The sequence below is a fragment of the Salvelinus namaycush genome, chromosome 12 (assembly GCF_016432855.1).
Source record: "Salvelinus namaycush isolate Seneca chromosome 12, SaNama_1.0, whole genome shotgun sequence".
Taxonomy (NCBI): domain Eukaryota; kingdom Metazoa; phylum Chordata; class Actinopteri; order Salmoniformes; family Salmonidae; genus Salvelinus; species Salvelinus namaycush.
Window position 1 is genome coordinate 39,573,170 of NC_052318.1, and position 14,844 is coordinate 39,588,013.

At 41.0% G+C, this 14,844-nt stretch overlaps 1 protein-coding gene and 1 non-coding gene across 2 annotated transcripts; both read left to right on the forward strand.

Moving 5' to 3' along the window:
• Positions 1-343: 343 nt before the first annotated feature.
• LOC120056579 (short transient receptor potential channel 7-like) lies at positions 344-6,138 on the forward strand. The gene is made up of 11 exons (XM_039004769.1): positions 344-1,096; positions 2,373-2,555; positions 2,940-3,104; positions 3,233-3,449; positions 3,623-3,865; positions 4,357-4,621; positions 4,772-4,967; positions 5,267-5,488; positions 5,588-5,674; positions 5,789-5,864; positions 5,999-6,138. Exons 1-11 carry the CDS (start codon positions 344-346, stop codon positions 6,136-6,138), a joined length of 2,547 nt encoding a protein of 848 aa, XP_038860697.1.
• A 5,447-nt stretch (positions 6,139-11,585) lies between these two features.
• On the forward strand, positions 11,586-11,661 carry trnaa-ugc. The gene has a single exon. It is a non-coding gene; the product is annotated as a tRNA-Ala (tRNA).
• The last annotated feature ends 3,183 nt before the right edge of the window (positions 11,662-14,844 follow it).

Sequence of the window (14,844 nt, forward strand, 5' to 3'; positions counted from 1 at the left end):
TGTAGGCCCACACACAGCAAACCTCTGGCTGTCAATCAAAGCCATCAGACTTCAACAGATGCAGATCACACCTATCTCCATAGAGACGAACACCTGTCATCCAATGGCTTAGTAAAAAAATCTCGGGAGACCAAGAATGTTGTGTATTATACATGCTGAAATTACATAATCATACCATTGTAGTTTACAAAAAAGTATTAAAGCACTCCCGACTCCCGAAGTGTAAATAAACATCTGCACTGAATGTTTTCTTCAGCTTACTCTTCTCTTCAGTTCCTGTCAACTTCCTTGTAGTCTCAATAGTGTTTTTTGTCACTGTCTTTCTCCATCCAGAGTTGAGACCATGCACCGTAGAAAAACGACTGTGCGAGAGAAGGGCCGTCGGCAGGCTATCCGTGGGCCTGCTTACATGTTCAGTGAGCGGGGCACCAGTCTCACTTCAGAGGAGGAGCGCTTTCTAGATGCTGCTGAGTACGGGAACATCCCAGTGGTGCGTAAGATGCTGGAGGAGTCCAAGACCCTCAACGTCAACTGTGTGGACTACATGGGCCAGAATGCACTGCAGTTGGCCGTGGGTAATGAGCACTTGGAGGTGACAGAGCTGCTGCTGAAGAAGGAGGGGCTGGCACGTGTGGGTGATGGTCTACTCTTTGCCATCAGTAAGGGCTATGTGCGCATCGTAGAGGCTATCCTGGCCCACCCTGCATTCGGGGGTGGGCTGCGCCTAACCCTAAGCCCCCTGGAGCAGGAGCTAAGAGATGATGACTTTTATGCTTACGATGAAGACGGTACACGTTTTTCCCATGACGTGACCCCGGTCATCTTGGCTGCACACTGCCAGGAGTATGAGATAGTGCACACTCTGTTGATGAAGGGAGCACGCATCGAGAAACCCCATGATTACTTTTGTAAATGTAATGAGTGTCATGACAAGCAATGCCGTGACTCGTTCAGCCACTCCCGCTCCAGGATGAATGCCTATAAAGGGTTAGCCAGCGCTGCCTACCTGTCCCTGTCTAGTGAGGACCCTGTATTCACAGCTCTGGAGCTCAGCAACGAGCTGGCTCGCCTCGCCAACATCGAGACTGAGTTCAAGGTGAGAAAAACACAAAGACCAAGCTTGAGGATGAAGGAAAGGGTTTACTTTTCACCAATGTAATGTATTGGCTTGCTTTCTCTCACACATGCTCTCCCCCCTCTTACTCATTTTGCAATATTTAAAAGCTTTGTGCAGATATTTTTGTGAAAGCCTTAGAGCTGATTTTTGTCTTTTGATTACTCACAGAAATGATTAATTGGGAAGAGATCAAATCAGTTAGTCCATGTACAGCATACTTCACCAAATGACACACTCTAATATTATTGGAACCCGCTGTGAGAAAATGAAGATTGGTCCCAATCTCAAATCGGTCATTGACCGGTTAGAAATGATCGCAATTTCTGAGTGTACTGTATGTCAGACTTTGCCCCATATTATACACCAACATACTTACAGCATATAAAGCATATTTATGTTTTCTTGTGGCCATGTTTTTTGCAATGCAATATAACTTTTCTCTGGTATTTACATTCAGTTTGCTCTCCCATGCAGATAAGGCACCTCGACTCAAAGAGGAATTAAATTCTGACAATCAGTATCACAACCGGCCGTGATCAGGAGTCCCATAGGGCAGCACACAATTGGCCCAGCGTCATCCGGGTTAGGGGAGGGTTTGGCCGGGGAAGGCCGTCATTGTAAATAAGAATTTGTTCTTAACCGACTTGCCTAATTAAATAAAGGAAAAACATAAATAAAAAAGAGAACAAGTCTAATCCAGGATTTTTATATCCAGTCTGACTCCTGGTACTGTTTTAGGGAACTGTTTATTAAAAAATGATCCACAGTTCTGTCTAATCTTTCTGTTAATTTATACTGATTACAGACCTCTACAAAGAGTTTGGATGGAGGTTTAACATAGACGGGTATAAACACATACACACACACACAAGGACACATACTGTATCCCCTCTGTCTGAGGAACACCCACAGAAAGATGTACAAATGCATGCACACACAGTTTATGCACATTATAAAGACCCAGGTGTGACCAACACAAACATTGGCATGCAAACTCACACCCTGCCTGAATGAGATAAGAAAATATACACATTATTTGTCAGTGCAGAAACGGGTCTGTGGTTTTCCAGGTTTCTATTGGAATATTTTACATGTAGAGCAAAAAGTGAGAGACTGACATTAACAATTTACCAAAAGGTGTGACCCCTGGGGTTTGCCTCATTTTAAATAATTCTCACATCTCTTTTCCTCTCCTTTTCTTTCTCTCCCTATCCTTCTCCCTTTCTCTCTCTCTCGCTCTCTTCTCTCTGTGTAGAATGACTACAGAAAGCTGTCCATGCAGTGTAAAGACTTTGTGGTGGGAGTGCTTGACTTATGCAGAGACACGGAGGAGGTGGAGGCCATTTTGAATGGGGATGTGGACCAAGCTCTGCCCGGTGATCACAGTCGACCCTGCCTCATCCGGGTCAAACTGGCCATTAAGTACGAGGTCAAAAAGGTTAGCTGAACCACTCAACCTTAATCTGAAATCAAACATGCTGTTTTAAATGTTTCCTAACTCTGGCGTTTGTCTTTGTACATCTCTGTTATTGTGTCTAGCATGATTTAACAGTCTTAAATTTGAATAGCAATCAATCTCAAGAGCACAATGAGAAAGACACTTTTGATTATATTCTAGCAATCTTCACGTCCCCTATAAAGGGTTTATTTAAGAGGCAAACTGGAATGGGATATAAATTAAATGCGTGTTTTACAGCTGTGTCACACCCAACAATGGATTCTACAACACAATAATATGCAAGGTATGACAAAGCAGTCACCCTTTGCCTATGCTTATCAATGTTGTAGTATGTCATAGTTATTTTTCATCATGTCTCTGTAGTTTGTGGCCCATCCTAACTGCCAGCAGCAGCTTCTGACCCTGTGGTATGAGAACCTAGCTGGACTTAGGCAGCAGTCTGTTGGGGTCAAATGCTGGACAGTCCTGGGAGTGGCGATCGGCCTTCCTTTCCTCGCCATCGCATACTGGGTCATGCCCTGCAGTAAGGTACACACAATCCCCTTTCTATTGTGTTCTTAGAATCACTCATTAACACGTTTGTATTATTAATAGTGATATGTTTATATCATGAGGTTGATGGTTGCCATTTATGTGGTTGATTTCCTCTATATCAGTTGGGTCAGATTCTCCGCAGTCCCTTCATGAAGTTTGTGGCCCATGCTGTGTCATTCACCATCTTCCTTGGACTACTGGTAATCAATGCATCGGACCGCTTCGAAGGGGTCAAGAACCTTCCCAATGAGACAATAACAGACCACCCTCATCAGGTGTTCAGGGTCAAAACCAGTCAATTCTCCTGGACTGAGATGCTCATCATGAATTGGGTGCTTGGTAATTTATTCTGGTTTTCAAACAGCTGCTTTTGTGGGAGAGACTTTATTATCTAGTCTATTCATATGTCTTTGTTCCTGTCTCTTCACCATGAATAAAATCTTAAAGTATTCAAATCATACCACTCAAAACAGAGAGCTTTTGCACCTACTGAAAAGCACTCTCTTTATTAGGGATGATCTGGTCGGAGTGTAAGGAGATCTGGGCTGATGGGCCTAGGGAGTACATCATGCACCTGTGGAACGTGCTAGACTTTGGCATGCTGTCCATCTTCGTGGCATCCTTCACAGCCAGGCTCATGGCCTTCCTGAGGGCCTCTGAGGCCCAGCTGTATGTGGACATGTATGTGCCCAACATGCCCAACATAGACCTGAGCAACGCCTCACTGCCACCAAATGTAGCATACTACACCCATGGTCAGTGACACTTAGAGAATGATAATAACAATGCTTAATCTCTGGCCATTCTTTTGAAAAAGCGGTGATTAAAAAAAAGTTATGTAAAAAGAGGACCGCAACCTATGATATGAAAAATCAAGGACTTGGGACTGTGAGGTTCTATCTGCAAAATGTAGAGTTTTTAAATTAGCATTTTTAAGTCCCAGATCTCAGAACTGTTTTGTGATGTCTTCCTCTTTCATGCCTAAATAAGTATATCACCTTCCATACAATTATTTTTGATTGACATATGCAGTGTTGTGTGATCAGATTGCAGGTAGAACCTTATATAGCGCCAAGATAAAAAGGTGTTTGCACAGATGTTTCTCGAGTCTCAGATTTGAAGTACCACCTAATGAGCAATTCCATGTGAATAACATATTTTTTATCAAAATGTCATAGAACCTGAGTCAGTCCCCAGGTCACAATGTGACATTTAACAGCAACCTCTCTCTCTCTCTCTCTCTCAGCCAGGAACAGGTGGTTACCCTCCGACCCTCAGCTGATCTCCGAGGGTTTGTACTCCATTGCGGTGGTGCTCAGTTTCTCCCGCATTGCCTACATCTTGCCTGCCAATGAGAGCTTCGGCCCACTTCAAATCTCCCTCGGCCGGACGGTCAAGGACATCTTCAAGTTCATGGTCATCTTCATAATGGTCTTCCTGGCTTTCATGATTGGCATGTTCAATCTATATTCCTATTACCTTGGTGCCAAGTACAACCCCGCCTTCACCACGTAAGTGCCCTCCTGCCTGTTCCTGTAAATTAAGTGCTTTAAGTAGAGATGTATGTATGTATGTCTATGTATTCATTTGTGTGTTATTTATTAATGTCCGTGTGTGTGCGTTTGCACGCGTGTGTTTTGTTTGATTATGTGTGTTCACAGGGTGGAGGAGAGCTTTAAGACTCTATTTTGGTCCATCTTCGGCTTGTCCGAGGTTATCTCTGTGGTCTTGAAGTATGACCATAAGTTCATAGAGAACATTGGTTATGTTCTCTTTGGCGTCTACAATGTAACCATGGTAATCGTACTGCTCAACATGCTGATTGCAATGATCAATCACTCCTATCAGGAGATTGAGGTGAGACTAGGAACCATTAGGCCTAAACACCACTAGGGAATTCACAGGAGATGTATAGTCGGTAATCAATGCTTTGAGGTCAGAGGGGAATTATGTCAATTTACAGTATGGGTGAGTTATTATACTGTTATGTTCATGTTGTATTCATGTACCATTTTGTGAGTACACTGTTGTGAGCAGTTATGATAAAATAATCAGACCATATTAGATGAATTGTATGATTGTGCTCCAAACTGAGTCATTGCCCCTCACCTATCACTACTCTCCATTTATATCATGGTCTGTCTCAATCTCAACAGGAGGATGCTGATGTGGAGTGGAAGTTTGCCCGTGCCAAACTCTGGCTGTCCTACTTTGACGAGGGGCGTACTCTGCCCCCACCATTTAACCTGGTTCCCAGCCCCAAGTCCTTCTACTACCTAGCCCTGCGCACAAGGGCTTGTCTGGTGAGGCTGTGCAAGGCCAAAGCTCGTCACCATGACAACCAGCGTGAGACAGCCATGATCAATTTGCAATTTAAGGTCAGAAGTTGGCTTTTAGGGAGAGGCTGTAGCCAGTTATATATCTGCCTCTTTAATTAATGAAATTTTAATGGGTGTGTGGTTTCTGTTCCATTTCAGCTTAATCAGTACAGACCTCAAACCAGGACACCAGGGCAGGATGACTTCACCATTAGAAAACCCATCAAACATCCTACTCGATACCAGGTACTTCCTTCATACCAGTCAATTTGATTAATTAGCAAGATCAGACGATATTCAGACATGCTACATTCTGAACTGTTGTCTCTAAAGTTCCCATTCTCTCTATTGTCTTGAAAGAAACTGATGAAGAGGCTCATTAAGAGATATGTGCTAAAGGCTCAGGTTGACAGTGAAAATGACGAAATCAACGAAGGTGAGAATGATTCCTATCCATTATGTAAGATCACAAAGCTGTTGTGGAATACTCATCATTCTTACAGCTGCAAGGCTGTGACATGGAGTTGTAGTGGATTGAGCGATCAATAACCTGTGGTGCATGCCTTGCAGGTGAGCTGAAGGAGATCAAGCAGGACATCTCCAGCCTTCGCTATGAGCTCCTGGAGGAGAAGTCTCAGGCCACAGAGGAACTAGCTGACTTGATCCAACAGCTTGGTGACAAGCTTAGCAAGAATGCCAAGAAACCCTGATGGGAATTGAGGGGTGTTCTCTGTATAAAACCTTCAAACTTAGATTCATAGTGTGTTGTTAAATTCTGGGATTGCACTCCACTTTGAGGTGTAGTGTAGGCTAGCTGTAGTTGTGTTCCTCTATATTAAAATATATATAAATTCACATTAAATCATTCTGCCTGTAAAGTAGTAGGATAACCTAGGTGAAATGCTGATGAATATGTGTAGACAAGAGTATTTTACATTTGTAAAAAAAAATGTTTGTATTGAAATATTTAGACATTTTTAAATAAAATAATTATTATTATTATTGAGTAGGCCTGCCTGTATTATTGATGCTATTGCAGCACACTCCTCAGCCTGAAATGTTCCCACTTGCGCCACCGAATAGCTAGCTTTTTCGTGTGGTGCCAATTGGTAAGACACTTCAGGAGGGTGGTCATGTGTGCTAGCAAGGCAGAGGTCCTGGGTTCGAGCCTCAGTGTGAGCTGAATCAGGTAGTGGTAATCACTAAGCAGGCAGTGTTATCTCCTTTACAGTGGTGCCTTGACCTGGATCTACAGTTGCACTCAGCTCAAATTTGGGGTAGCTGTTGAGTGAGGGGTGGAACGTGGCACATGGGGATGTGTGAAATTTACTCCTTAGCCTGAAGTGTCCCCACTTGCGTCACCGAATAGCTAGCTTTTTCGTTTAGCGCCGACTGGTAAGATGCTTTAGGAGGGCGGCTACATGTGCTAGCAAGACAGAGGTCATAGGTTCGAGAATCGGTGTGCGTCGAATCAGGAGTAAGTGATACTTGCTATAAAATAAGCGGCATGATGTCCTTTATCAAGAAACATGAATTAGGAAATTCAAATGAATGATGAACAAGGCAAGCTAATATATATTCCAGCAGCCCAAACTGACCGTTGCAAACAATACACACATTTATCTACAATCTCCCAAGAGAAATGTCATCCTGAACATAACTTTATTAAAGGAGCAATAGTACTGTATTCAACGTGCCATACTCCAGATCTAGTAAATCTGGCTTTCAACAATACATTGGTCTAATAAGACAAACACAAGTGAGGATCAACATGTAGATCTAGATCTCCAGCTTATAGTCCTAAAAACCTGAAAGAAGTTACCTCTAGTTCGTTCAGAAATTCCTTAGGGGAAAATGAATGGGGAATGAATAAGGTTTTGAGGTAAATGCCGGAAATAAGGTCTGAGGTTAACACAGGCTTAGGAGATCTTATACATTTTGTTCTATGAGATATCAGTCAGTTCAGTTAACACAACCTTTATGAATTATGAAGACTTGTGCTTTTTTTATATTACATAAATGCTTAAAAATGCACAGTGACGTTAGCTGATGAAGATAATCTCATAGAACAAAACGTATATGATCTAAACCAGGTGTTTAGCACAGACCTTATTTACGGCATTTATCAAAAAACTCCATTAATTTCACCATAAGCTTTGTCCAACAAACCATGAGAGTTATTACCTTAAAAAAAAAAATACGATTATTGTAAAATCTGCATAAAAACAATATGCACCAGAGATGTGTTTCCATCAAATTCTATAAAAAGCTGTGCGTGATGACAGAGCACATAAAAATACCTTTTGCTATTAAATTCCCATGTACTGAATAAAAAAATACAAGTTAAATGGGTTTGCATCGCATTTTCAACTCTACTGATGGTTTTCTCACAAAAATTGTTTAGCGTTATATAGCGAGTGTGCCCACTCTGGTATTGGAACGTACATTCTAGCCAACATCTTGCCGCTACAGTGCGGGTGTATGTATGAACTTCACCAACAGAGCAGAGCAGATACCAGGCTTTGTGGAATCTAGCTCCGACTACAATGAATCGCCCCAAGGTCAATACTTCAAAAATATAAATCATTAAACACCTACCTTGTACCCATTTTTGTCCTCTGCAGATGCATGCCTTTCGTTGTTTGCTGAAATCCATACATTCTAAATAAACCTTAATTAAATACAACCACCAACTTTGTGCTTGTTTAGGTTTCTCAAAGACGGCAAATTGAATCTCCGATGACGTGGTCCTAGGGCTCCAAATACTAATTGTCAAAAAAATGTAATAATGATACAATCTACAGATCCAACCAATTTTTATTTTCACATGCTTCGTAAGCAACAGGTGTAAAATATCAGTGAAATGCTTTCTTATGGGCCCTTCCCAACAATGCAAAATAAAATTAAAATAACAATACAAATAATTGAAACACTAGGAATAAATACACAATGAGCAATGATAGCTTGGCTATATACATGGGGTACCAGTACCAACCGATGTACAGGGTTACAAGGAAATTGAGGTAGATATATACAGTACCAGTCAATAGTTTGGACACCTACTCATTCAAGGGTTTTTCTTTGTTTTTTACTATTTTCTACATTGTAGAATAATAGTGAAGACATCAAAACTATGAAATATCTCATATGGAATCATGTAGTTACCAAAAAAGTGTTAAACAAGTCAAAATATATTTTAGATTGTAGATCCTTCAAAGTAGCCACACTTTGCCTTGATGACAGCTTTGGCATTCTCTCAACCAGTTTCACCTGGAATGCTTTTCCAACAGTCTTGAAGGAGTTCCCACATATGCTGAGCACTTTCCTTCACTCTGCAGTCCAACTCATCCCAAACCATCTCAATTGGGATGAGGTTGGGTGATTGTGGAGGCCAGGTCATCTGATGCAGATCTCCATCCCTCTCCTTCTTGGTCAAATAGCCCTTACACAGCCTGGGGGTGTGTTGGGTCATTGTCCTGTTGTAAAACAAATGATAGTGGGAATAAGTGCAAACCAGATAGGATGACGTATCGCTGCAGAATGCTGTGATAGTCATGCTGTTTAAGTGTGCCTTGAATTGTAAATAAATCACAGACAGTGTCACCAGCAAAGCACACCCACACCATCAAACCTTCTCTTCCATGCTTCACGGTGGGAACTACACATGCAGAGATCATTCGTTCACCTACTCTGCGACTTACAAAGAAACGGCGGTTGGAACCAAAAATGTCACATTTGGACTCATCAGACTAAAGGACCGTTTTCCACTGGTCTAATGTCCATTGCTCATTTCTTGGCCCAAGCAAGTCTCTTCTTCTTATTGGTGTCCTTTGGTAGTGGTTTCTTTGCAGCAATTCGACCATGAAGGCCTAATTCACGCAGTCTCCTCTGAACAGTTGATGTTGAGATGTGTCTGTTACTTGAACTCTGTGAAGCATTTTTTTGGGCTGCAGTTTCTGAGGCTGGTAACTCTAATGACCTTATCCCCTGCAGCAGAGGTAACTCTGGGTCTTCCTGTGGCGGTCCTCATGAGAGTCAGTTTCATCATAGCTCGACGGTTTTTGCGACTGCACTTGAAGAAACTTTCATAGCGCTTGAAATGTTCCGGATTGACTGACCTTCATGTCTTGAAGTAATGATGGACTGTCGTTTCTCTTTGCTTATTTGAGCTGTTCTTTCCATAATCTGGACTTGGTCTTTTACCAAATAGGGCTATCTTCTGTATACCACCCCTACCTTATCACAACACGACTGATTGGCTCAAACACATTAAGAAGGAAAGAAATTCCACGAATTAACAAGGCACATCTGTTAATTGAAATGCATTCCAAATGCACCTCATGAAGCTGGTTGAGAGAATGCCAACAGTGTGCAAAGCTGTCATCAAGGCAAAGGGTGGCAACATTGAAGAATCTCAAATATAAAATATATTATGATTTGTTTTACACTTTTTTGGTTACTACATGGTTCCATGTGTTATTTCATAGTTTGTCTTCACTATTATTCTACAATGTAGAAAAACCCCTGGAATGAGTAGGTGTGTCCAAACTTTTGACTGGTACTGTCACCTACTTAGCAGATATTTACAGATAGCCAGGGGCACACTCCAATACTCAGACATCATTGGCAAACAAAGCATTTGTGTTTAGTGTGTCCGCAAGATCAGAGGCATTGGGATGACCAGGGATGTTCTCTTGAAAAAAGTGTGTGAATTGGACCATTTTCTGTCCTGCTAAGCATTCAAAATGTAACAAATACTTTTGGGTGTCAGGGAAAATGTATGGAGTAAAAAGTACATTATTTTCTTTGGGAATGTAGCAAAGTAAAAATTGTCAAAAATATAAATAGTAAAGTACATATAACCCACAAAACTACTTAAGTAGTAGTTTAAAGTATTTTTACTGAAGTACTTTACACCACTGGTAAAACATTTTGGTTGTATTTGATTAAACGTTTATTGAAAAAGTATGGATTTCAGCAAACAAAGAAAGGCACGCGACTACAGAGGACAAACAATGTAGGCATTTCATGATTTACATTTTTTTAACTGTTGACCTTGGACGAATCTGTAGTCGGAGCTTGATTCCACCATATCTGGTCTCTGCTTCACTCTGTTGGAGAAGTTAAATCATAAACTTCCTTCACCACGGAGTGAAGTTTATGTCCGCTAGCCTACATGTAGCTTTGGGACACAATATCGGGAGTCTGTTTATTGGTTGGACTCCGAGTTGTGAATGGCCACAGAAAATAGCCCTACCACAATATAGCTGGCTTCACCAAAAAAACGTGTTCCTGTCAACAAAGGCATACAGAGTGGGCCTCCCGGGTGGTGCAGTGGTCTAAGGCACTGCATCACAGTGCTAGCTGTGCCACCAGAGATTCTGGGTTCGAGCCCAGGCTGTGTTGCGGGAGGCCCATGGTGCGGCGCACAATTGGCCCAGCGTTGTCTGGGTTAGGGAGGGTTTGGCTGGCAGGGATATCCTTGTCTCATCGCGCACTAGCGACTCCTGGTGTTTCCTCCAACACATTGGGTTGGATGTGCATTGTGTCATGAAGCAGTGCGGCTTGGTTGGGTTGTGTTTTGGAGGACACATGGCTCTTGACCTTCACCTCTCCCGAATCCGTATGGGAGTTGCAGCAATGAGACAAGACAGTAACTACTACCAATTGGATACCATAAAAAGGGGGTATAAAATAAAAAAACAAAGGCTTACAGTATGTATAATTGCTAGGAACTCTACTTACCAGATGTAATGTGTCCCTCGCTATCAAATAAACTTCTGAATCCAATTTTTGTGCCGAACGGCGCCATTGTGCTTAAATTGATTTTGTCCCCCCCACACCGATCACGACACGCAGGTTGAAATATCAAAACAAACTCTGAACCAATTATATTAATTTGGGGACAGATCGAAAAGCATTAAACATTTATGGCAATTTAGCTAGCTAGCCTGCTGTTGCTAGCTAATTCGTCCTGGGATATAAACCTTGAGTTGTTATTTTACCTGAAATGAGGACCATTTTACCTGAAAGGTCCTCTACTACGAAAATGTATCCACACATAAAATAGTCAACCGAATCGTTTCTAGTCATCTCTCCTCCTTCCAGGCTTTTTTTTCTTCTTTGGACTTTATATGGCAATTAACTTTCATAATAGGGCCCCGTGTGGCTCAGTTGGTAGAGCATGGCGCTTGCAACGCCAGGGTTGTGGGTTCGATTCCCACGGGGGGCCAGTACAAAAAAAGTATGAATGTATGTACTTGTAAGTCGCTCTGGATAAGAGCGTCTGCTAAATGACTTAAATGTAAATGTAATAATAAGGTGCATTACCACAACCAACCTCAGTTAATCTTTCAATCACCCACATGGGTATACAGTGGCAAGAAAAAGTATGTGAACCCCTTGGAATTACCTGGATTTCTGCATAAATTTGTCCTAAAATGTTATCTGATCTTCATCTTAGTCACAACAATAGACAAACACAGTGTGCTTAAACTAATAACACACAAATTATTGTATTTTTCTTGTCTATATTGAATACATCATTTAAACAATCACAGTGTAGGTTGGAAAAAGTTTGTGAACCCCTAGGCTAATGACTTTTACAAAAGCTAATTGGAGTCAGGAGTCAGCTAAGCTGGAGTCCAATCAATGAGACGAGATTGGAGCTGCCAGGAGCTGCCAGGCCCTATAAAAAACAGTCACAAAATTTGAGTTTGCTATTCACAAGAAGCTTTGCCTGATGTGAACCATGCCTCGAACAAAAGAGATTTCAGAAGACCCAAAGTTAAGATAGTTGACTTGCATAAAGCTGGAAAGGGTTACAAAACTATCTTTAAAAGCCTTGTTCATCAGTCCAGGGTAAGACAAATTGTCTATAAATGGAGAAAGTTCAGCACTGTTGCTACTCTCCCTGGGAGTGGCCATCCTGCAAAGATGACTGTAAGAGCACAGTGCAGAATGCTCAATGAGGTTAAGAAGAATCCTAGAGTGTCAGCTAAAGACTTACATAAATCTCTGGAACATGCTAACATCTGACGAGTCTACAATACGTAAAACACTAAACAAAAATGGTATTCATAGGAGGACTCCACAGAATAAGCCACTGCCGTCCAAAGTTCACAAAAGAGCACCTGGATGTTCCACAGTGCTTCTGGCAAAATATTCTGTGGACAGATTAAACTAAAGTTGAGTTGTTTGGAAGGAACACACAACACTATGTTGAGAAAAAAATGGTACAGCACACCAACATCAAAACCTCATCCCAACTATAAAGTATGGTGGAGGGAGCACTGTGGTTTGGGGCTGCTTTGCTGCCTCAGGGCCTGGACAGCTTGCTATCATCAACGGAAAAATGTATTCCGACGTTTTATCAAGACATTTTGCAGGATAATGTAAGGCTATATGTCCGCCAATTGAAGCTCAACAGAAGTTGGGTGATGCAACAGGACAACGACCCCAAACACAGAAGTAAATCAACAGAAGAGAATATGCCTTCTGACCTCAACCGACTTAAAATGTTGTGGCATGACCTGCAGAGCGGTTCACACCAGACATCCTAAGAATATTGCTGAACTGAAACAGTTTTGTAAAGCTTAATGGTCCAAAATTCCTGACCGTTGTGCAGGTCTGATCCGCAACTACAGAAAACGTTTGGTTGAGTTGCTGCCAAAGGAGGGTCAACCAGTTATTAAAAACTTCTTAGGGGTAGGCGTCCCGCTTGCGGTGAAACTGGACGGCGTGTAATTCAAATAAATTATAATAAATATTATGGATTTAACATTTACGTACATATAAGTGTCATATCGGCTGAAAGCTTAAATTCTTGTTAATCTAACTGCACTGTCCAATTTACAGTAGCTATTACAGCGAAAGCATGCCACGCAACTGTTTGAGGACGGCGCCCCACATCAACATCATTTTTTTCCACCGGCACAGATTTCATATGTTCACATATACAGATTAAATATTCACTTTTTGAAAATATTCCTCTGATTTGTCATCCAAAGGGTCCCAGCTATAACATGTAGTGTCGTTTTGTTAGATAAAATAATTTTTTATATCCTAAAAAGTCTGTTTTAGTTGGCGCCATCGATTTGAGTAATCCACTCGTTCAACTTGCAAAGAAAGGAATCCAAAAATCTACCCCAAACTTTGTTTCAACAAGTCAAAAGTAAAAAAACTTTTGTATTTACTCCACAGACACCCTAAAATGTAATCAAACTATAATATTTATTTCGGAAACTACTTTCTTATTTGTTTTTGAAGTTACAAGCCTGAAACTTTGAACATAGACTGCTGACACCCTGTGGAAGCCATATGAATTGCATCAATATGACAATATGACATTTCTCTTGCATTTCTAAGAGGACCTTATAAATCTAATTGTGCTAATGGCAAAATGTAATATTCATAAATGTAAATTTACTAATAAAAAAACCACGCTTCTGTGTTTTCTATAAGGAATTCGAGCAGTACATTAAGACCATTATACATTCTTCTAATAAGAAAGCTGTTATAATGATCAATATGTGTGTTTCTTTTAAGGTCTTTGTATAATCTGTCATTTGTTGTACCCCCTAGCATATGTTATCATTGTCTGTTTGTATACTTCTTATATGTATACTGATTTTTCTCCAATAAAAAAATGAAAAAAAATGAAAGAAAGAAATTTCTAAAAGGATGGTCTCGCCAAAAAAAAAATCCTGGTTAGTTTTTCTTTAGATTTTCTCCTACCATATCTATTGTGTTATATTCTCCTACACTATTTTGACATTTATACAAAATTCAAAGTGTTTTCTTTCCAATGGTACCAATTGTATGCATATGCTGGCTTCAGGACCTGAGCTACAGGCAGTTTACTTTGGGCACGTCATTCAGGCAGAAATTGGATAAAAAAAGGGGCCTATCCGTAAGAAGTTAAATCCAAGGGTTCACATACTTTTCCCACCCTACACTGTGAATGTTTACACGGTGTGTTAAATAAATACATGAGCACGTATACTTATTTGTGTTTTATTCGTTTAAGCAGACTGCTTGTCTATTGTTGTGACTTAGATGAAGATCAGATCAAATTTTATGACCAATTTACCAATATGTACATTTATTTTTGCAACGCTCGCGACCGGTGCGTGTTACAGCGAGCTGTCATTAGACCACGCACTTCAGGCAAGACTTCCTACCAGGAAGTCAACCACTGTCTTCACAGTAGGAATATGGTGCGGTTGGGACTAAAGTTGGATTCAGACATTTATTTATTATTTTACCACTTTATATCTGGTAAATATAGTTCTTAGAAATTACACAGACTCCCGATGTTTGTGTCCCAAAACTATCCTACATGATAAGATTATTATGGACAAAAGAGCGAGATTATTAAAAGTGTTCTACCGGAAGTCATCGATGATCATTTCACC

What these genes read in the sequence shown, in the direction of transcription:
- LOC120056579 (XM_039004769.1), top strand. Translation starts at nt 344, where the DNA reads ATGCACCGTAGAAAAACGACTGTGCGAGAGAAGGGCCGTCGGCAGGCT. An exon ending in CATCATGAATTGGGTGCTTG is followed by an intron (nt 3,450 to 3,622) that starts GTAATTTATTCT and finishes TCTCTTTATTAG; the next exon opens with GGATGATCTGGTCGGAGTGT. An exon ending in AACATCCTACTCGATACCAG is followed by an intron (nt 5,675 to 5,788) that starts GTACTTCCTTCA and finishes TTGTCTTGAAAG; the next exon opens with AAACTGATGAAGAGGCTCAT.